This window comes from Kryptolebias marmoratus, linkage group LG11 (genome assembly GCF_001649575.2).
Source record: "Kryptolebias marmoratus isolate JLee-2015 linkage group LG11, ASM164957v2, whole genome shotgun sequence".
Taxonomy (NCBI): domain Eukaryota; kingdom Metazoa; phylum Chordata; class Actinopteri; order Cyprinodontiformes; family Rivulidae; genus Kryptolebias; species Kryptolebias marmoratus.
In genome coordinates this window covers 4,863,472-4,888,108 of record NC_051440.1, presented here as the reverse complement: position 1 = coordinate 4,888,108, position 24,637 = coordinate 4,863,472, and the positions used below count along the sequence as shown (strand labels likewise).

Sequence of the window (24,637 nt, the reverse complement as noted above, 5' to 3'; positions counted from 1 at the left end):
GATAATACAGTAGAAATGACAACAAAAGAAGAGTTTACAGGAAGTACACTCTTCATGCACAAAGATAACTACAGTTTCAACTTTAGCGTGCACAGATCCCCTATTCTCTGATCCAAAATACAGACCTGGGAAGGATGCTTGCTAATAAGAACAAATTTTTTTGGTGTAAAATCTCAAAAAGAGTCTAACAATCTGGTTTACAAGGTTGGAGCATGGAGCAAGAACAAAATGGAAAGCATCCAAAACAGATCAGGGGGCATTCCAGAAAGAAGTCTATCCATAAACTCTGAGTTTTCAGTTCCAGAACAACTGATAAAAATAAGTTCAATCAACTCTGAGCATCTTAAACCTGATTTAACCATGTGTCCAAGCGCTGTAAAATACAACGATCAGTGGAGCCCCAATTCCTCGATTCATCGTGGAAAAATTGTCACAGCTTAGCTAAGGCCTTTAGCCTATCACAGAGCTTTAAGTCATGTTGACTGTGTGTTTCCAATAGTTTGATTTTTCCACATCTATATAAAGAGTCAAACAATTATAGAAACTAAATAGGCCATATTTTTTCTAAAAAAAAAAAAAGCTTATTTTGTTGATTTGGAAAAAAATTATGTCTCTGTAAAGGAAGCAATAAAGATTTTTTTCTTGGTGTTTTTGGAAAACAGGAATCAGGAAAGTGGAAGTAGAACTGTTGATCCAACAGATGCTGTCTGATGGATCAATTATTCCAATCCTAATAGTTGCATTTCCACTTGTAATGAATAGGAAAGACCATATAAATGGGAATTATTCATCTTATTTTTGTGGTTTGATTGTGGAGACGTTTTAATCAGCGAATTATATCTCAGCACGATGCACAGAATTTGCACTGATACGAGCACACTTCTGTGGTGTGTTATATTGGATATGTATGGCTAGAAATTGCTTTTGAAATAAATAAGTGAATTTGATGAAAAGCGATGATGTTTAAACAAACAAACAAAAACATTTTAGAAGTGAGTGCACATCTTATTTAGGTTGTATATTCTTCTTTCCTAAAGAAGCATTTTAAAGTAATTCTGCTTACATTTAATCTATCCACTTTTTTTTAACCTGCTTTTCTGCGCAGGGTTACAGGGAGCTGGCACCTATCTCCAGCAGTCACTGTGTGAGAGAGACTGGGGACATTCTGGACAGGTCTCCATCACAGGGACACATAGAGACAAATAACCATTTACTGATACCTAGAGACAACTTAAAATTACCAGTTAATCGAACATGAATGTTTTTGGTATGTGCGAGAAGTCCCATACATGCACAGGGAGAACATACAGACTGTCCATCAGATTGATTAAAAATGAACAACTCAGCTTGATTCAGGTGGGAGGAGACCAATAGGAACTCAGTTTCTTTCAGTAAACTTGCCAGCAAGCAGGTTTAGTTCACAGTCTGTTGCCATAAATATAGACTCAAAGTTTCACTGACCTCTCATTCCTGAACGGAAAACTCAGAGTTCACTGTAAACCAGATTGTTTATATTCACAGGTACACTGACAATGGCCGCATGAGGGACCGTTAGTTTGTTAAGTACTAATATGGGTCAAATTAGACAGGACGCAAAATAGAAAAAGCAAAGCTTACTAAAGTGCAGAAAACACCCCCAAGCCTTTAACTACAGCAGATAGAGCCACAGGTACTGTGCCCTGATTCACCGACCGGCCTTTATTTTTACAGAGAGCAAAAAGCAATTTTATTCATTACAGTAAACAAACAATAAGGAACTCCAGAGTATGCTTTGACAAAGAATCTGTCTGAATCACAGGGCTTTGGATCATATTTCTTCATTTGGTTACAAGTTTTAAAACTATTGTTTCTCACTTTAATAACTTTTGTTGCTATTATTATCTGCTGTGTACTCTTTGGTTTATTTATTTTAGGGTTAGACACAAATCATGTTAGGTTTAGGAAGATAACCTAATGTGATTAGGTATTCTGTGAGTCAAATCAATTTTATTTTGATGTGGAAATACACTGGAAACTGGTGACAAAGACCCAACAGTTAAAAAAAAAAACAACTTTTTGTTTATTTCATCTTCTTTTAAATTTTTATTTCTTTTAAACCCTGTGCTTCACATTGTCTTAGGTTTTTGTTAAATGTTAATTAATCCGTTTTATGTATTACTAAGTTGTGAATCATCTTGCGAGTCCTTTGCGAGTGTGGCTTGGAAGTTTTAGAACAAATGTTTGGATGCCTGTGTGAACCTTCACATCTCTGACTGAAACAGCAGAATGTTGTGGGGGGTTGAGTACTGAAGCTGAGAGGTATTTAGGTGCACTGCTCTTTGTTTTTGCTGTTTGTCGACATGTCACTGTGGGCTGGCATACGACAGGCTCTGTTTGGACAAGTCCACACCTCCCATCAAAACACATACCACCTTTCACAGCTTTACAAAGGAGCAAGCAAGATGGAGAGAGTGAAAAGAGAGACAGATTCCAATATCAGCCAGTCATTTGGCTGTTGAGACTTGATAGGATAATGCCCTACAGATAAATCCAGAAAAATTTGCCTTTAATGAAATATGACATGTGTGCAAATGGGGCGCCGCCTCCCATTCAGCAGCCTGTAATTACATTTCGGAATAAATATACTAAATGACTCCTCAAAAAAAAAAAAAAAAAGAGCAGCTCCTTAACTTTTTTGTTGTTGTTTTGTGTGTGCAAAATGGCTCCATTCAAATAAATGACATGACGCCCCTTTAAGGATTTTCACAACTGGTTGGTCCTTGCTGTCCATCACCACATGAGACTTTACCGTGACTTGAACTTTACAAACGGATCCTACTCGAGTGAAAACAGCTACCGGAGCAGGGGATAATAGCAGCGCTTGTTTATGCGAGTGTGGACGGAGTTCAGAGGAGAGTTGTAGTAAACATGTCAATCTCTCCGATTCATTTTCAGTGGCAAAATGTCTTCTTGAAGACTCCTAACTGTGCAATTTGGATGCATCATCCATCTCGTTCTGCTGACGTTCCTTAGAGATAATAATCTGAGGTCAAACACATGCGTAATTTACTGACGCTATGTTTTCCCCCATCTTTTTGGTCAAATCTGGCAGTTAATTCTAACTATTCATCCTCATTGTAATTTTCATCGTCAGGTGGTGAACCTATTTCTAAATTTGTCTGTTTTCAATTAAGAAAATTTAACCGTTATCATTTTGTCACCGTAATCCATTCAAATGTTTTTTACCCAAATATAAAATTAATTGTTTTTACATGTTTTACAAATGTAAAAAAGAAAATTGACATTTTAACCTAGCAGTTAATGTTTTTTTATAATATATTTTTCACATTATAGCAAAATTTTCCCATTATAACAACAGACATTCTTCCTGTTATAAAAAAATATCACATTTTCACAATGTAATTTTTATGGTAACATATTTTTGGATGTTATATAGTTCTATATGAGTTCTAGATTTCTAGATCTGCAGCAATATGCTTCTGTACATTTAGGGTCAAGACTGATTGCTCTTATTTTGTCAAAAAGCAACACTGTATTTGCCTTTATTGTCATTTTGACCTCATCAGTTTTGTTTATGTGTTTGTGCAGATTGCTCGACAACAGCAGCAGCTGCTGCAGCAGCAGCACAAGATCAACATTCTCCAGCAGCAGATCCAGGTGAGGCTGCGCACACACCTTACAAACTGTCCAAACTTCTGCACTTCTTGTTTTTTTTTTAAGTTTTAGCTCATACCTCCTATCCACTGCAGACAGGAAGCTGTTTTTTTTACTTCAGTTTTTTCTTCTTCTCATCCTTCCAATTGAATATGCTTTTAGTTTCTCGTCCTCGGTCCTCCAGCTTGCGTGATCTTATTGATGACTTGCCTCCTCTTCATGATCAGCGTGTCCTGTGTGGTTGGAGAGTAGCAACACCACAAGGGGTCATGACCTTTAGTTTGGTTGCTATGAATAGGTAGCCTGCGGACACACACACGATCACACACAAAGGTGACCCAGTAATTGCACTGGTTATGGTCGGCTCATTCACTGTTGAATTAATCACTCAGAAGTCAATATCACAAAATCCTCTAGACCCCCACTCCCACAGTTGTTTGTATATCAGCATGTGTTTTACTCTTTTTAACCAAAAATTACCACTCTCGCTGTCTTTAAAGGCTCTTTTCCCTCCACACCTATATGTAAATACAACATGTGTGGTGCAAAAGTGTTTTATTTTTACTTTTTTTTAACTTTCTGCCTTAAAATAAAACCTATATAATGCATCCCTTACAGTTACATAAATTTATCTGTTGTCATTTTTTTCTGTTTTTTTCCTCCCTTTATTTTCTATTTATCTCTCAGGCCTACATCTGCTTCACTGAGCCACTTTGTGCTCTTAGATTTATTATCACTGAATATACATACAGAACCACCAAGAAATTACCACCAGCTGTGAACCAAATGCTGGCAAATTTGCACACTGTGGCTGATGGCCACGTGGGAATTTTGCCAGTATGTATTTGATCAGTTCATTTTATTTTATTTTTTATTTTGTTTTAAGTGGTTAGACTACTGCTAAGTCGAATCAGCTTTGGAGAGGATCTGAAAACACTCGGCGCTGCGATCGTATCCAGTTTACCCCCCATCGTTCCCGAGCTTTGGATCACCCTGTGCCCCAGAGGTGTGATGGAGTTAATGAGGGCTTGTTTTTTTCCCTACCTCTTCTCTTAGTTTATTTTATTTTATTTTTTTGTGAGACCTCACCCTTAGCTCTTAATAAAGCTCGGATTGGACTTCATTAGGATTCCTAGCCCCGGGGGAGACAGCAAAACCATAAAACCCGGCTCCTGCTCGGATCCTCTTCCATGCTGTGAAACAGTGGATACTGTGTCGCGTTTGGTTTTGAGGATGAAGGGATATGTGAGAAAATAGCTCTCGAGAGCGGGTCGTTATCGTGTAGAACTTCGGAAGCGTCAGCTGTAAATACACGTTTCAACCAACTCGGAGTAACTCTTGTTTCACACTTGTTTCAATTTAATCCAAAGCATTTGCACTTAATGCATTTTTCTGCGAAGAAATGGTGCAGTGTAAAACACTCATAAAGTAGAAAAAAAGAATATTTGTTTTTACTAAAAAGATGCTTAAAAATAATCGCTTAATGTGGGGTTTGCAGTAACCTTTCGTCATTTAAGTGCTTTCCAGAACAATAGCATGTCTTGGCAAACAAACCCAACTTAGCAAGAAGCATATGGTGTATCTACTATACAGAGGTTTAGAATTATTATGGCTAAGCTCCAGGGCTTAGTCACTGGGGTACAGGCTGTTTACGCTGTGTCGGATGTGTATTGGCTTTAAACACACAGGCAGCACTGCACCGATCTGTTTCTACTTATCAGTTCCAGACTTGAGCTCCTCTCAGGCCAATACTCTGAGGAGCTGACCAAATGCTACTGTTTCAGCTGAGAAGAATGGGCCTCAGTGCGGCAAAAACCACTTTTTTTTTTTTTTTTACTAAAAGTGCCAGTTGTTGTTCACATCTTCATACAAAAAAGGTTGTCCAGATGGAACAAATAAGAAATCCACAAAAAGTTTTTGCCTGAAAACATGAATAGTTGCAGTTCTCCTAAGTTTCCTGGTTATGCATGCACTTTTTCTGTTGCATCACCAAGGCACAAAGAAAAAAAGTTACCAAAGTTCCGTAGACAGTCGGCATCCTTTTAACCTAAATGTTAAAGTTTATAGATCGGCAGTAATATGTGAAAACTTTATGAATGCAGACTATAAAAACCCAGTTGGAGCCAAATTTTTGTTTTTTCTTTGCGACATTCTTTTCCTGCTTCAGTCACTGGATGGTGTCAATGTGTTTGTCAGCTCATATGGGTGGTGGTGGTGCTGGTGGTGGTGGTGAGGGGGGTGCTTAGTTCAAAGTGACCCAGGTTTCCTGTCATGTGGTTTTAAACGGTGTGGAAAGCCAGCAGGGGATGTCCAGGGGTTAAAGAAATGCTTCCGAAGGCCTCTTTCTTATAGATATTGTTACAAACACGCACATAAAAGAGAGACAAAATGTGAAACCATTACAGTGGTTTATCTCTTCACAGAGAGATACATTTTTATAAATGAATACAGTCACACACAATCAAATATATCTTCCTACACTTAACACATTTAAACCCTTCTAAAAGAATAGACAGTTGACAGTAACAGATAATCACACACATATGGACGGTTCATGCATTCTCCTGACATTTATACACACACATACATGAGTGGAAAAACTCAGACACAGACCCGCACACACGAACGCAGCGGTGGCGGGCCCTTTGTGTGCCGTATGCAGAGCGGCCCAGCCCAGCCTGGTGGCTGACAGGCATGTGTCTTTGTTAAGTCAGTTCTTATAATGGCTCTCATATGTGGCCCATTTCCTTCAGGCCCACAAAGACGCAGGCCCTAACCGCACCGCCCGGGCCCTAGCTAACGGGCTAATTAATGACTGCAAAGCCGCACTCCTCCTCCTCCTCCCTCCCTCTGTTCTTCATTTATAACTCCTCGGTCTCCTCCTTCGCCCGCCCTCCTCCTTTTTTTACTGTCTCATGCCTTAATTGTTACTTTTTATTGTTTTGTTTTTATTTAATCTCGTCTTGCTGTGTTAATGATTTCATGCACTTACCACGTTCTGTTTGGCTTTTGTGATGAATCTGACAAACATTTCGTACCTCAAGATCGAATGCAGAACCAGCAGCGTAAAGGAACTAAATGAGTTGTTAATTTATTAGCCCTGATAGCTTATTTTCCTCTCTCGTTCAGCTGTTTTTTACAGCCTGAATCGGAGCCAAAAGCTTTTCTCCTGTCAGAGTACCAGACAGGCACCAGCTCAACACTCCACACACTCCCAAATGTGCAGAACTACTGAGCAGCCAAGAGGCTGCTAGATGGATAGGCAGCTCCTACGTCAGCACTACAGCTTCAGACAAAATAAGTAGTATTGGAAAGCTTATAATGTCGATTGAGCTCAGTGCTGATACAATACAGCTGCACAGTAGATGGTTGCTGTCTTAAAACAGAGGCCTCAGGATAGAGGTGTCTGATGTGAAAAAAGAAATCTAGATGTATTTTTTGATCTAGTACAGTAAAATAAGATATTATTTTGAGTGAATATATTTTTGATTTGGAGGGCCCTTTCCAGCAAAAGCCTTTCAGCTGTTTTTCCTTTCGTCAATGGCACCAGACACCTTTGACAAAAACTGTAATTTTACCTTGCAGAACAAGTTTCTGGCCTACCTTGATCTGCTTTAGTGTTTTAACACGTTAGTTTGGATCTGCGAAAACAAGTCAAAACACCAAAGCCGCACAATATCATTTCCAAACCAATTCACAGGCAGCGGTAAGAGACTTCGTCTGCAGGATACAATTACAGATTTTGTCAAAGAGTCTTTTTTTTTTTTTTAAATAAAAAAGGGGGTAATGCAACACAGTGGCACCTGAAATGCACTGCTGACTTCACGCTATAAACACTGGATCAAACATTTAAATCAGATCTAATATGGGATTATGGGATTGCTTTATTCTCACTTAAAATTTGTCCAAAATAAAAAGATTGTGATACTCTGAAAAACTGTTGCCAAAAACAATAAATGCCTGCCATGAAAACAAGCTTAATGACACAAATCTCTTATGGGAAAACTTTGCAGTTAATAACTCTGAGTTTTAGTAACACTTGTGTTGTTGAGCTTAGTTTATATAAAAAGGGCAGAATATGAATATAGTTTCTTCTCGTCTTCTGTGATGGGAGCTGTCATCAAACCCAACCCTGCTGACAGGTGCCAACAGCAAGCAGCAGCAACACACCTTTAGAGCTGAAATGTCCAGAAAAAATGTTTAAAATCATGACTGCTGTCAAAATCAGTGCAGTGTGAGGAATCACTTAACATCCAGACAGCACAAAGCTAAAGTCAACATGTAGTCTCATAATTAGCCTACAGCTGAAGTGAGATCATTCAGAAAGGATGTTCACTTTTATTAGGATGCATCATTTTTGTCAGAAATACCTAAAGGAAAAGTTCAGATATTTTAAAGTGGAGTTTTATTTAAAGATTCTAAACAGTTAATATCTTATCTGTAGCAGAAAGCTTTTTGTGGGGTCTCAGTATGAAGAAATATAGACTCCTTCTAATGGACTGATGAGCTAATGGCTAGTTTGAGTGGGGCCAAGACTAAAGTGTATTTCTATCATTTTAACGCAGCTGGTTGAGACAAATGTTATTATGCAATACTTTACATTGCCATCATGTTCATATTACTGGATATTTACATAGGATTTTATGGCTATTTACCAACACAAATAACAATATTTCTGCTGTATTAACTATGTAATGCAAAACTGATGACAATGTAAAGGTTTATTAAACAGTATTCTGATGAACCGATATATAACATTTTTGGGTTTGGAGTTGTTTTAAGATAGCAGCAATGTGCTTTTGTCTTTTCCCACTCTGACTAGCCATTAGCTCATTAATCTAGTCAAAATAAACATCCTTTCTTCAAAATGGGGTACTTTAAAACGCCATCTACAACAAGTAAGATATTCATTGCTCATAACCTTTTCACGGAACCCCATTTCAATAGATCTGAACTTTTGCTTTAAGTGCTATTAAATGAGCATCATGCAGTATGAAGTAAATTTGTTCCTGCCCATTTCTTAAACATATAATCTTAATAAACTTGTGGTAATTTCACACCTATTAGTCCAATGTTGAAGTACAAACACAACTTTCCTAATAGAAAGTTCAGGTAACAGTAGCGCTCGTAGTAGTAACAGGGAAAATGATACAAGTTTCTAAAAAAAGTTTTACTTTTGACAATCTGTTTAGATTTTAAGGACTTCCATAATATAACTCTATATTTTTTCCATGATGTGTTTGTTGTGCAACAGTTTCTCATTGGAAATGATTCACTAAAATAAAAATCTGCTACAATCATTACTCTGCAGCTTTGCTCAGTCTTTCCTCCGGTGAAGTGGTGGACAAGATTAAGTTATCCACTCGTACAAACGCGCGTGTGTTCATACCTGCCAGACAACACCGTATTTTTCTTCTCCCCCACCTCTCTTTCTCAATTCAATCAACGCAGAGACACACCGCATACATACTCACTGACCCCCCCCCCCAATCCCGCTGCCCTCACACAACAGGACCATTAATCCTGAGTGTGTGTCTGCATGTGTACACATGCTCCTTGTTGCCTAGGTGTGTATGTCAATGTGTCTGGTGGGCAGTTAGTTAGAGGAAGGGGACTCTGTGTTTTCTTAGGGGGCTGCACCCCCCACCCTACCCACTCCCACCCCTTCCATTCATTGAACCCCCTCCACCCCTCCCATTGGTAAAAGGAGATCTTTGTGTGTTTGCGCCAGAGAAGCAGCCCCAGTCAGTCCCAGTGTTCCCAGAGGAATACAATGAATGGGAGCATTTTGTCCCTCTCTACCCCCCCAAACACACACACACACCATCACCATCTCCACTCACTTCTCTCCTCTTATTCTTGTTCTTTTTTTGTGTGTTTTGAGGCTGTTCAGGCAAATTCGTCTTCTGACGTCACTCTCGCTCCCTCACATCACAAGACGTTTATAGATGGAGAGGCCTCAGATGACCATCAGTCTGCGTGTTTTCTATGGTTATGCTGAGTTCATCCCAAAGTTTATCAGGCTTTTCAAGCATGTGGTCTAAAAAAAAACCAATGTCCAAAAAACTGATCAGCTGCATAAATAAAGCCAGCTGTTGATTATCTAGATCGCTGCTGTGCACAGAAATGAAAACCCTCAAATGTGACCAAATTCTAAAGATGTCTAGACTTTTCATTTTTCAAAGTAAAATAATTCTAGTTGCTTTAAATATTGATATATGTGTAAATATGTTTTTGAATCCTAATTGCTTTATATTATTTATCGGCTATTAAAATCATGGCCTATTCGTTTTATTTTAATTTTCCTATTGATTAAATAATAATTTCAGTGCTGCAGCAGACACAAACGAGTCAATTAGCATCCTGTTCATCTCTTTTTATATCTCTATTTAGTCATGCTCTTTAAATCTCCCTAATAACNCCCCCCCCAAAAAAAAAAAAGTAACGTCCCCAAGGATCGTCATCCTTTTTAACCAGCTCAGCAACATGACCCCCACCCAGCCTCCCCTCACAAAAGCAGAAGCTCACTGGAATCCCGTAACGTGCTGATTGCAGAGCTTTGACAGCTCATGATAAACTGTCGCAGCGGGTCAGTACGGGGTGGTGGGGTGGGGGAGTGTCAGTTTGTTTAATGCATTGGTAGTAAAGGGGATGAATGGAGGTGGATGATCCTGAACAGAGGACAAAAATAGAAAGAGAAGAAAGGTAGAGTCTATAAGGGTAGAAGTGGTAAGAACGTTGTAAGTGGAAGAGAAAATCAGGCCTGAATAAGAACAAAATAACTTTACAGAACTTATTGAAATGTCTGCAGATTTTTAGACCCATCCCTACTCCAGTTACTTTTTTCTGCTGCATTGGCATCTCCTCCCACAAAGTTTTCATTGAGAATTGTTTATTTATTTATTTTTAATAATCCTTTCTAAAGTGGAGATTCAATTTTTTTTTTCGTTGGTTCCGTTTTGAGAGGCTTTTTAAAAATGATAACATAACCTATTTTGTGCATACATATTGTAAATTTGTGCCCTACAAAACACAAACAAATATAATGATGTTTTGGAGATTTTTCTGGGTCTGTTTCTTTTTATCATAATCTTATCACCGTCAAACTTTGACCATGATTATTATAGAAAATAGACCAAATGTCCCTGCCTTCTCTTGTTGGGAACTGAAGCCAGCAGGAGTTTATAGAAGAGGCCTTGCTGTATTTTTGGAACCAAAGTCTGCTCATTAAAGTTGTGAGGCTTTAGGACCCACCTTTAGGACCCACACACAATCACGGTGTTACCCGTGGCCTTTTGTTAATCATGAAATGACTAATTACAGCTAAACATGACAGAAAAATTAAAATATGAACATACAGGAGCAAAGTAAGAACCATGTGAATCAACAAAAGTCATCTGATGTTCTTTTTTCGGCTTCAAAATGCAGGTGTCCAGCTTTAATTAATTTTGATGAGCTACGCTTTTTTTTTTGTTTTTTGTTTTTTGTTTTTTGCATTTTGATATGTTGATAATGTGAATGTTCTCATCACTTAGTTGTTGTTAGAATGTGAAGCAGAGAAAAAAAAAATCCAGAGTGGTGTAGACTGGCTCTAACTGTAAAGGCAAAAGTGTCCAAAAAACACAACTTAAATAAAATGTAATAGATATCATAACTCTGATGAAAAACTGGTTTCTTTTCCTGTAGACTTTGTCTATCTCACTTTGATCACTTTCAGTCTTTATGTTCAACATGTTCTAAAACAAGCAAAGTAGCCTCACATTTTTGGCAAAAACTTTACAAATGTGATGAAGAAAAAAAGAAAAGAAAAACATCAACAGAGAAATACAAGAAGGGAACATGAAGGCGAAAGACAAAATTTTCCAAGCCAGACCAAAATGACTGAAAAGAGAAAGGAATGAGATAAAGGGGAAAGGTGGAAGGGGAAGTACAGCCTGGTGATTTTTCTCTAATAGATTCCCGCGGAGTCATCTTTGATATGCTGTCTTCAGTTTGAGGCTTCACTCAGTCAAACACACACTTTTTAAGTCTTTCAAGCCGACATGAAAGGCAGCTTTTTGCCTCTCTGTTCTAAAGGCATTTTGACGCTTGTCCCTCAAGAAAGTACATCTTTGTTATTTCTTGTTTGGTCTCGGTTCTCTGACTATTCTAACCAGCTGTTTAAAAAACCCTGATAATGTTTTACACTGTTAACTGTAGGCATTCTTCTTATTTCTCCCTTTTCACTATGTTTTGTTAGTCCTTTCTCGCCTTTTTTAGCTTATTTCTCATCTTTGCTTAGTTGTACTTTTGAATGTGTTTTCTGATTTTTATTTTCTTTATTTTAGCTTTCTTAATCTTGAGATACTGATGTTTAGATATTGTTTATGTATGTATCTGTATGTATGTGCCTGTATAAGTTTATACTTATATTTTAGTATAAATTGCATGTTTTTTTCTAACCAAAAGTACTAAAACAACCACCTAAAAGCGATTATTTTCAAAAAGCTTGTGATAAAAGGGCTTTATTCAACATCATTGTGTTGGCAGCTTGCTAAATTAGTTAGGCTTATTTTTAGACAGTGACACAAAATCCATAAGTCTGTTATTTGTGAAGGTAATTTTCAGAGGAAGGTTTGTTTAGTATATTAGGGAATTTGAACATTATTAAATTAAATTTGAAAACTCATCTGATTGAGCTGTCAAACTCACACAGCTCTGAGAGATTAAAAAATATTCCTCAACATGTTAAGTTGTAAAGGTTTTTCTTCAAAGAAAGCAGTTATTAAATATGTTAAATAAGTCAAGCTAAGACCACACTGCTCTAGATATTTTAAAAACAAGTATTTTCTACTTTGCTTGTATCTCTGTTTACCTACAAACTGAGTTTTTGCGTGAGAAAAACTGATATTTTTCGGTGGCAGGATATATAGAGAATTTCAGAAACTACGACATAGCAGCCTATTTCACACATGCCCACTATTACTTTGTGCTCAGGAAACCAAACAAATACAAAGTTATTGTTCCCGTTTTTCTTTGTCTGCCTTAATTTCTTGTGATCCTGTCACCATCAAACTTTGATTTAGGGCTAAAATGTTTAATAACTGAGAGGAACAAAACAGTATAAAGGAAAATGTTTTGGAATAATCTTTATCGAAGCCAAGAATGTTCTTTCTCTACATTTTGATATGTCATCAAAGTGTCATCATCAGCGTTCTCGCCACCTAGTGATGTGACGTGGGTATTTTGACATTTTAGTTAAAAAAATGAAAATAGAAGTTTGTTAATAGATGAAAAAAACTCTATTTAAACAATATTTATGTATGGGGCACATTCCTTAACGTAATGTACATACTGTTTTTCCATCATTTGTTACTTATGCTTGCGTGATATTTTTTTATCATTACTTTTTAAATAACTGTTCCCGTTTTCATTAAATCCCCCCTTCGCTGTCTGATTTGCTCTCAGGTCCAGGGTCACATGCCTCCTCTGATGATCCCGGTGTTTCCACACGACCAGCGGTCTCTGGCCGCTGCTGCCGCCGCACAGCAAGGCTTCCTCTTCCCACCCGGCATGTCCTACAAGCCAGGTACGCTCACATGCTCTGTCACAACAAACACTGGGATCCCGGTGGATGGTAACGAGGTGTGTCAGGTGAGGAATGTTCTGGAAATGAGCGGAGAGATTTGCAAGGCTCCCTCGTTTGCTTCAGGATCAATTGGACACACTGAGAACTGGAATGTCTCTTTCGTGACATCCTGAAAGCGTGTCAGTCGCACATCTGCAACGTGAAATTTCACACGCTCTCACTCACATGAAGACACACGGATCCTCTTAAGTATTTTCTTGGGTTTCAGATGAGCCCCAAACTGTCAACGTACTGATGATTCAGATGGACAAATCACTTGCCTTCCGAAAAGAATGTGCTCTAAAGAAGGCACGCATGTTGCATGTTTTAACAATTCACAAGCATTTTTCTCAAACAGCTTCTCAACAAACCCTTTCGAGGCCACACCTACAGACAGACACGCACAATACACGGTCCTGTTTTTGCAGGATTCTCTGCACCACCTGCTTTCTTTGCGTCTCCCCATCCTTCACACATTCCTCCTCGCTCCCATACATTCCTCCAGGTGCTCACCTGACACGGGGCAGCGCCAGCCCTTCAAACTTCATGCAGAACAATCCGTGTTTAGTCACAAGCAAACCCCCCCTGCAAGGCTGCAAAAAGAGGGAGATGTAAGGAAAAAGAGTTCAGAAGCCATTATTACACACCCTCCTTTTACTTTGGACTGTTTCGAACAAAGACCTGAACACGAAAAGCCTTTTAAGGACAAACAGTGGGGGTTATACGTTTTGCTTGTATATGAGTTTGTGAGTGCATCCCATTGAGCGAGCTCTGTTCAGTCTGGTCTCAAGCACTTGTTTGTGCCGACAGTGGGCATTATTAACCTCTGAATAAAATGTTCGTGACCCTTCATGTTTCTTATGTATAAAAACATGAGTGGAACAGGAAAGGAGACAAAGAGCGAGACAGGGAGAAAGAGACAGAGCGGCGGGCTGAAGGTAAAGAGCAGGTTGGTTCTTGTGTTGAACTCTGCCCCCACCTCGCTCTATAATACGTGTTGTTTTGGTTGTTCACCAGGTGAGAATTACCCAATGCAGTTCATTCCCTCAACAATGGCAGCTGCAGCGGCGTCTGGACTCAGCCCGCTACAACTACAGGTAAGAAGACCGCACCTTGACATTTCATCCAACAAAAACTTCACCTAATGCAAATTGTTGGAAGGTTTTCAATTGATTTCTTTTATTTTTTTATTCTGCATGAATCATCTATTCAAAAATAAGAGTAAAAAAAAAAAAAGAAGAAAAAGGGGTTGACAATAAAGTGGTGACAAGTACGAGCATGGAGGCTGGTGAGTGTGTGTGTGAGAGAGAGATGTGCTTCAATTCAAGTCGTGCCCTCTTCAACAAATAAAACCTCAGAAAATATTAGATTTTTTTTTCATCTAAATGGATATGTCTATCCTTGTGTAAAACAATATATAGCTTTTTAAAATAAAGGCATAACTCCTAATGTCACCCACTCAAGATGTTTTGTACAATTCTATTCATCCGTAGTATTGGGAGAGAATTCAGCTTTTTTCTAAAAGTGAGATAATATCTCAAGGATCTACTCAAAAAGATATTATTTCTTGATACTAATGATTCCTCTTTGATTGTATTTCCGAATGAAACAAAGAACAATTCAGTTGTAAAGAAGAACTTTGCTGAATAAAAAAAAAAGAATAGAAGATAAAGAACCAATATAAATTGAAAAGCCTAGCATTCTTTCAGGACATTCATTCAGGACAATTTGAATCTAAAATGATCTTAATTTGAGAAATGACAAAGTTGGAGTTTTGGTCAGACCTTGAAAATATTATGTTATGTGCTATCTTAAACAATGTCACAAGATCTTGCATGATCTGTTAGCTCTCAGCTACTAACACACTAAATCTTGACTCAATATCTGTGAAACTGACTGAATTAAAGCTATCTTTTGTTTTCTTATGTCAAGTGGCTGTGGTGGCCATTTTGAATTAGGTTTACATCAAAAGTTAATCAGTTGTAAATGTCTAGCCAATGATTAATTCTTGAAATTTTCATTCAAATCTATCCAGGAGCTCACAAGATAAAGATGGTTGGCAGTAATATTTATTGGCAAAATGCTAAACCAAGACCTCGCATAATTAGCTAACCCTAAATATACGAGTTGATGATGACTCTCAGCATCTATCAAACTAATTTTTAAGTTAATATCTGTTAAGCTGACTGAGTTATAGCCATTTTTGTTTTTTTTTAAAGTCAGTTGACTGTGGTAGCCATCTTTAATGAGGTTGATTTCAAATGTTTATCAGTTTAAGATGTACATCCAATAATTACTTTCCGAGAGTTACATTAAAATCTGTCCAGTGCTTTAAGAGATATTTTGCTAAAAGACGTGTGCGCACACTCGGGCAAATACATTCTTCCGCATTTTGCCTTTCAGTGGCGATCAAATAAAAAAACTCAGAGCTCCTTCAAACATCACCCTGAGATAAAATAACCAAACAAATAACAAAACCATTTTTTTCTAGCACAAGAGTTTGCAAAGCCTTCTATGATAGCAGACTCAGAAAGCACATGTTTTAATAGATTGTGTATGACGCCTTTTATGTGTTGTGACACTAAAAGGCCAAGGCTTTTGTTAACTTGAGTGTCTGATAGGCTTTACATAGAAAAATGTAGCTGTAATTAAAAGAGAGAAGCTTAGTAGCTTTAATGAGGAGTCATAGTCATCATGACTGTACAATTACATGCCATGTCAGTGTGAGTATATTAATATAAACAAAAGACTGTGCAAAAATTTATGTTGTACTTATAGTTGACCTATAAGAGTGCACCAGTGCTGTTAAATAGCAAGCAAATATTAGGAGGCAAAACCAAGTAGCATAAGTACTGGACAAGGTGATTACTGAATGAGTGCAGCTGAGTGATAGTAGATAAGGAAGAGGTGAGGTAATCAGCTGAGGGCAAACCACACTGAAACAATTTTTGGGTTCCAAAAATTGAAAAATTCTTGAAACACCCCGTTTGAGTTTTTGTGTAGACAGCAAAAGCACAGCTTTTTGAAAACAATGATACCATAGCTTGTTCCATTCTCTGACGTGTTTTCTAGATTTCCTTGCTGGCAAAAGCTCAGTTAAGATATCCACACAGTTGGAGAGCTTTTTTGATGCGTTTTTGTCATTGTTCATGTCCTTGTGGAGACGTGTTCAACCCGATGATGTACAGTTCTGATGAGAAAACGGTTGTGTTCCAGTGGGTGGCGAGAGTCCAACAGAAGGTACTGATCTGTGAGGGTTGGTTTCCTGTAAACCTCAATGTTGAGGCTTTTGTCTCTTTCCATGTGAACAAACAGTCTAGAAAAGGCAGCTTGTTGTTGTTAGCATCCTCTCTGTTGAAGTTGATGTTGTTATTGACAGAAATCATCAAGTGTTACGACTATTAATAGACACCCTCACCCAAAGAAGGCCCAACTGAGGTTATTCAGGCCTTAAGCTGTATCCCTTAGCCGTCTAGGCTTTTTTGAAGTGTTAAAGCTTCAGTAAAGAAGTAGGTTTGGTTTTTAGGTTAGAGTCAGATGTTCAAATAGATTGGTCAGTTTGCTTGTTTATGGCAAATAATTGATCTATTTGAAACTACTGATTTTCAATGGTAGTACTGGGGGAGCTCAGTATTTTCTGAGGTTGTACTTATTATGAAAAGCTTGAGAACCACTGTTCTAAAGCTGTCTTGTTTCACTTTGGACAATATGTGCAGAAAACCCTTAAAAAGTGGGTGGTAATAAATACATATGGAAGCTGGAGAATGTCCAGAATGCACAAATTGGCTCAGAATCCAGCTTCCCTCTCACTTCTTGTAATATGTTACAGAAACCTTTTCTGCCCCCTTTTTAAAATAAAACTGTTAAAAGTTAAAGATGACGCTCGGTTGACAGACAGTAATGCACCGGGCCTTCTTATCTGCAGCCTGTCGGCTGTATCAGACAAAAGTTGCGATGATGATTGACAGAGGAATTCTGCCCCAAAAGCACAACACCTGGCCCGGGCAATTTATCAAATAGTTTATTGCTGCTCAACACCTGTGGTTTGAGAATAGCACTTATGTATAATGGTTATCATAGAGAATGTTTGCAAAGTGAAAGAAAATAGGAAGAAAAAAAAGAAATAAAATACTCCCTGTCACTCTTTCTGCTGTAACTATGAACAGCCCTCAAAAAGCTTTTTCACTCACAAACAATGTTGTTTCATCATGTCAGTCATTACCATAGCCAAGCTTTTAGATGTCACAAGACTCCTTATCTCAGTTTATTCAATTTGTATTGTGTTTCTCGCTTATCGAAGGCCTCATTAGCCGCTATTGACTTAGCCGAGCAGCGTGCCCCACCGAGGGGCTGGGAGCCTCCTGTCTCCACTCCTGGCTTTGAAATGATCAAAAGAACCGTACGGTGAGCGAGAGGTAAGAGGGCGGGTGATGTCAGAGACGCCGCCGTTCACATTTAAACACTGCCTGATACATGCACGGAGAATGAGAGGCAACAAGGAACCTGAATGAAAGAGGAAGCTTTTAGTCAAGGCAGACTGAGACGGAAACAGAGAGTGCAGGGAAGTGTTTAGGATAGAATAAAGGGCAATTATTGGGGAAATTTTTTTTATTTTGTGAGATGGAGTTGGTGACTTTCAGCACATGTTTAGATATTGTTTATACAATAATGCCTTTGCCAAAAGCAATCATGAGAAGATTTGTCCTAAGATCTGTTCTTGTTCATGTTCATCATAACTGCCAGTGGAAACTTTGATACTTTGAAGGAGAAACTCAAATACAGTGCAATGTAGAACAAATGGACACAATAAAAACAAAAAAACTGCATAGTTTTGGGATAATAATTATTATTTGTATATGAGATACGTTGCACCAGCAGTGTTTTTCTTTCTTCTTTCTGAGCTGCTTGTTAATTTGAGAAATCCTTTTAGGTTTTCTCTTAAGAAATCATTTGAGTTAAATATTTGTCCTTTTCTCAGCTACCGAATCTTATAGACCTGAATGCATTCTGTCATAGTTGGATTACTGATAAGAATACAAGACCTAACATTCCTTAAAATAATGCACATCACCTGTCAATTCTCATGACAGAGTTTAACAAGATCATTTTATGCTGAGAAATGAGTTTTAGCTGTTTTACTCAAACCCTGAAAATAACGCCATATGTTATCACAAGATGTGTTATCACTCAAAGTATGTGTTGTGAAGGACTCTTCACAGCTAAAGTCAGTTAGCTGTGGCGATCATCTTCAGTTGAGTTGACGCTAAAAGTTAATCAGATACAGATTTACATCCACTGATACTTTCTGAAAGTTTTATTAAATTAATCCAGTTCTTCATAGGGCATTTTGCTACTAGACAGAGTTGACTACAGTAGATAATAGCAAAATTTTAAACAAAAATCTTGCAATTAATTGGCACTCAGAGTATGTGTTGGGGATGATTTTCAACTACTACCACATTGAACATTAGTTCAGTACCTGTACATTTGGCCAAGTTAAAGCCATTTTTGTGTTGGCTAAGGTTAGTTGGCTGTGGTGGACATCTTCAGTTGAGTTGTAAAAGGTAATCAGTTGTAGAGGTGCCACCAATCAAGAGAGAGTTTTAAGAAAATCCACAAATAGAACACACAGAGATACATGGGCATAAACATTATTGCCCGCCACTGAAAGGTGAATAATAAACAGCTGTAACATTTACACAACTCACGCTTGTTTATTTTATTGTTGTTTGAGCATGGTTTTTATGATAGTTTATGCATTCCATCTGCACTGTAAAATGTTTTCAAGTAATCTTGAAATGTTGCAAATATGATGATATAGATGCACAGTCTCTAGTCTGCATGTTGTCATTGTTATTAAATAGATAATTCAGATTTATTTTTGAAATGAGGTTCTAGTGACAGAATATAAATAATTAATATTTTACCTGGTGTAGTTGGCTCTTTCAACAACCCTATCTTGGAGTTTGTTTCTGACTGACTGATGAGCTAACAATTAGTCAAAGCAAGAGCAACAGAAAGACCAAAGTGGATTGCTGCTGTCTTAAAACTGCAGTCGCAAAGATTTCATAGTGCGTCACAATATTTTAAAAACCTTTGCACCACTGTCAGTTTTGCATTACACAGTTATTAAGATAACGGTATAAAGGTTGGTATGAATTGCTCCTAATAATTTTTTTAGATTGGAGTTGCTTTAAGACAACAGCAATCCACTTTGGTCTTAGTCCCATTTTGATTAGCTGTTAGCATTTCAATCTGGTTAAAATGAATGTCCTTTTTTTCCAAACTTCAAAAAGCTATCTATAACAGGTAAGATAATATAGTTTATAGACTATTCACATAGAATCATCTCAAAAGATCTGAACCATCCCATTAAGCTGCAGCTCTACAGTTTGTCTTATTTTCTGTTTGGGCTTTGCCTTAAAGATTCTGTGTGATACAAACAGCACTGAAAATTTGAAGCCTTACTTTAAGTTTATGTTTCAAACGTAATGCTGGACCAATATACTTTTATCTCGTGCTTTTTACATTTTTTTCCCCTGACTTTTTTAAAGGTGCAAAACCTCCCAAAATCACACATAATCCCTATTTAGTTTCTTCTTGAATACATTAGTTGGAGACCCAGATAGAGGCCAGTGCTGCTGCTGCTGATCTGTTTACATGCTGCTCACTCATGTGAAGATGCGGTGTGAGGCCAAATGCACTGTTGCAGTCATTAAAAATGTATCAAACACGAATGTATTAAAGTACTGAATGTGCATTTTAGGATGAGGAAAACATGATATGCTGTTTGCATTTGCATAGATTAACAAGCTTCCTTTTATTTGATATCAGTAAAGCAACTTTTTTTTTTCTTTGCTGCATTAGTTTTGGATTATTGAAACAGTCAGTTGGAATTAAAACACAAACATTACAACTTTATATGAAAATCATGTGCACAAAACAGATTATGTATAGGTGTTCTTAAAAGCTAAGTTTATTACTAACTCAGTGCACAATAAAAAAAAATCTTTGTCATAATTAGTGTGCAATTTTATGTCAACTATATCAAACACAAAAATGGTTCTAATCCTATCCATTGCACATAGGGTCAGACTATCGCCTAAACAAGCTCTTGGTGATTCAGTTAGGTTTGGTCACTGGATTGTTGCCTTTTCTCTCAAGTTTGATACTGAAGACTGAAAAAATCACAGAGCCTTAGGTACACTATCTAACATTTAAAAAACAAAATAAACAGCACAACTCAGTTCTGCCTCTTTTTTCTTCTCCTATACTTTTGTTACATGCTTCTCATTTTCTTCCTCCTGGTTTTCCTCTATTGTGACCCCTGACCCCATGTCTTGCTCCCCTCCCCCACTGACTGCCCTATATTTACAGCCGTTTATTTTCAAAAAGATTGCTGTTCACGTTCATTGGTTCAAAAACCAGGAGAGACATATCATGCAAATAGATAAAAACTCCATGTTAGTTCAAGTGCAGAAGAGTTATCTGCTAATATACATACTGTAATCAAATAGATTAATCCCTTTAATGCCACATCTGTGTTCAGGAGAGGACAAGCAGATGTAGCCAGTCTGCTCCAGATGTTTTAGCTGCTTGGCAACAATGGTCGTTAACTATCAGATGCTGTTTTGAAGCAATAGGCATGAACTATAAACCCACAAAAAGATGTACCATGTCTTCATTAGAACGAAACAAGATTCTCAGAAAACACTCTTACATATTACCATCTTAGTTTTGCACCCGTATTGACAAAAAAACAAGTTTAAAGCGGTGCTCAACCCATCCTGACCCAATGCAATCACTTCGATAGCACAAATGTTGTTCTGTTTCCGTGGAAACCTGATCTGGCCAATTGTTTCTACAGCCTGGAAGTAGACCCTTCCACAAACAGTGAATTTCTGCCAGAGAAAGGCTCCCTTTGTGCACGGCTAATGCGAGGGAAATACAGTTGCTTAGCAGACATTCTTGCTGAAATCATATGACATCCCTCACTGTCTCTGCGATCAGGCTGATGTTGTTTTGTGACAGAGTTCAAAAAGGTGAGGAACACATTTTTTGTTCCCCAGAATCAGGATGTTTTTTTTGTTTGTTTTTTTCACATGCGAAAGATAAAGAGCTTTCTTTATCATACGGTGATAGCATTGTTTGATGTTGAAGTACAAAAAAAGAACATCTGTTGCATAAAAGAGAATCAGAATTAGCATATTGATTGTCTCAACGTCTCAGTCCTTTTATGAGGATTTCTCTTGGATACAGTTAACCCTCTAAGTGCAATATTTAGCCTCTGCCTGCTGTGTAGATCAGCTCACTTACAGTTTACACAACCCCTCCACCCCCAAAAACCTGCTTAAAAACACAACTAAACCTCATTTGCTTTGTGTACTCTTGAGATCAATAGCAGCTTGACCCAAAAGAGGCCTGGTAAAAGGATTTTCCTCTCAGTCCTAATAAGACGGAGGCCATGTAGAAGACCAAAAAAACTTCAGCTCCTCTCTATTTGCTTTATGATCACAACATAGCAAGCCCAATACCAGCTGATGATCAGGTGGGGGTCAAAATGACACATTTTGGTGAAATTAGCAATAACATCCAAAGGCTAGTTGAATAGTTTGGACAATTGAGGTGCAGTTTAAGACCCTTTGTCAATTTGTAATTTAGGAAATTGCTTCATTGTCTTCCCTTGAGAGTGGATTGCACAGTAAGAGCTGTAGTTTAGGTTGTTTACGCTGCACATTAGCCAGTCAACAATCAATCGCTGAACGTCTTGGAGAAAAAAAAAATACAGATAAAAGCTTTTATCGTCAGTCCGTTGTTCATTCAACACTTCTGTCCTTTTATTTTTGACAGAATTGCTACCACAAGCACAATAGGAAAAGTGCGTTTGCAGAAAAATACCCTGAGTGTGAGTTTTTGTGCAAACCTTAGCCACATTGTGTGTGTCAGGCCGAGCCCCCTGCTCCCTTTACAGCTGTAAGAATATCAGGCATCACCAGAAGAAACTCTGCGGTCAGTGTGATTGACGCGAGAGGCCTCACCACCAGCCATTCAAGGCACATTCTAACAGGGATCTCATATCGCCAGGGGTTGGCCAGAGTGCTCCTGGTACCTTCCAAGGAAAATAAGCAGCGTGACATCAGGGCTTTGTTTCAGCAGCGAGGCCCCTTCTGTTTGTGTTTAATATCGCTCTGAGAAAAGTGGAAAGAGGGCCAGCCAATTTCTCTGGCACCTACTGCTGAGCTTGGCGCTTAGACGGCGAAGCGACGGTGGTCTCCCAAAACTTTGCTCTACCTCTTTGTCCGTGGGTGTTTCTTCGCCATTGAATCTCTGGTCCCAGGAGGCCTTGCAGTTTTGACTACAGGGAAATCAGATCTCACAACACTGGGAGCCATTTCAGGTTACGGGGGCAGACAGTCAAAACATAAAGAAAGAAAGGGTGATGGAGATCAGGGATTTGAAAAAAAAATCCTTTCTGGAACAAAGCTAAAAGGCAGAAGACAAGTGAGGAGAGTCAAAGGGGATCAGATGAGAGCAGGATGCATTTGAGACAGATATTTAGAGGGAAAGAGGGAGTATAGATGAGGTGAGAGAGAAGCAGAAAAGAAGGCTATAAGGAGAGAATCTACTGCAGGCCAGCCACATTGGGGTGATTTTCCTGAGGACAGGATCTTTGATACTCCAGCCCTTACACTCCCATGCCTTCAGACAGGGGCTGATAGTGGTTTCAGGCAGTGGTTGGTCTGACCAGCCAGCTTTGATTTAGAAGACCCTAGACTGTGGGCCAAGCATTTAACTCTTTGATTTTTGTTAAGTACTCTGGATGGAAAACCAGTTCCATTATTACATTATTTTGGGGTCAGTTTGGTGTTTGTGTCCAAACCAAATGCTTTTACTTTCCAAGTCTTTTCTCTTAATTTTCTATTATTTATGTTCTAATTTCAAGTTTGTTTTACGTTAAATTACAGGCCCAGTCCTCCAAATGTGGCCACACCTTTGTAATTTATGGTTAGTTTTTACTTCTGAATTAACATTAGTGAAGAAACACAACTGTCTTTTTCTGCCTAACCATTTGTACCCAGGTTTTTTTTACATATTTTTAAGACTCATACATCACAAAGATTCTCATACTATCTTAGTGTATTTATGGCTATATCTAACTTAACAGTTGTGCTGAGAAAGCTAACAATTTAGGCAATATTTATCACCCACTGCCATGAAAGCATCATGTAATCGACCATATCTGTCTGTTTGTGTTCATTTGTCTGTCAGCAAAATATCTCATTAACCACTGGTTGGATTTATGTAAAACTTATGGTCTTTAAGAAGACTTTTTGAGTTTTAATCTCAGCATAATGACTTTCACCTTGAAACTAGGAAACAACAAAACAAAAATCTTTTTTTTTCTAGATGCCCTAACATATGACTGTATAATTTACCTTTTTCTTGTTGAATGTTTCACTGACATCTCTACTCATAAAGTGAATTCAAACAACAATACCTATTTACAGAAACACATCTAGCAAGGATAATCAGTTTGACACACCCAAATAAAATGAATAAGGTCTGGTAAAAATAAACAAACACAAGTGAAACAGAATTATTTTTGAACAAGCTCAGGCAAATTATACACACACGCACACACGCTCACCTACGCACAGACACACCACATATATATATATATATATAATGTGTGTATGTATGTCAGTCAGGTGTCACTTAAACTGAAGTTTCCTGCTTTACAAAGTGCTTCACACCCTACTGAACTAATCAGAAACACAGAGATACTGGCACTGCAACCCTATAAAACAGTTCACAACCTGTCAGTGACGTGGTTTAAGTTATTCCTAAATCATGCCAAATGAATGCCATTGTTTTAAAATATACAGTTTATGTATTCCTTTGTCAACTTTACAATGTCCCGGAGCCATCGTGAAGTCAGAGCTTGTATAGTTTTCATTTTTATATGACACATTAAATGATATAATGTTTTGTTTTACGTACATTTCATCTGAGTCATTGCACATTCTTTTTGAAACGTGTTCACACAAACAAGTAAAAGAGTTTTTATTTGGTTATTTATGATGCATGTGAGGCAATCAAAAGGATGAGAATCAGTGATGGATTGTACGCAATCTCAAATTAATGCGCCTGATAAACACTTTTAACAATGTCAAGTTTGGTTCAGGAGGCATAGGTTGGAGGTATGCATGTGCACAAACATCTGTCTTCATATAAGTTTTAAATAAGTTTGGCTCAGACACACACCCAACAAAGTTTGGGAAAAAAAAAAACAGAGAATACCAAGGGGGCCTTAGAAAACAACAGGATCAAGTGTGTGTGGGTGTGTGTAAGGAAAAAGAAAGGATGAACGAGGAA

At 38.0% G+C, this 24,637-nt stretch overlaps 1 protein-coding gene across 3 annotated transcripts in view; it reads left to right on the top strand.

Annotated features, from left to right (window-relative positions):
- The window catches only part of LOC108248196 (transcription factor SOX-6), a 128,955-nt gene that overhangs the window by 82,454 nt on the left and 21,864 nt on the right, over positions 1 to 24,637 (top strand). For all 3 annotated transcript variants that reach the window (XM_017436814.3, XM_017436813.3, XM_037978111.1), the window contains 3 exons: positions 3,589 to 3,657; positions 13,102 to 13,222; positions 14,279 to 14,358. In XM_017436814.3, the coding sequence (XP_017292303.1) occupies positions 3,589 to 3,657; positions 13,102 to 13,222; positions 14,279 to 14,358 (270 nt within the window). The remainder of the gene's footprint in view (positions 1 to 3,588; positions 3,658 to 13,101; positions 13,223 to 14,278; positions 14,359 to 24,637) is intronic.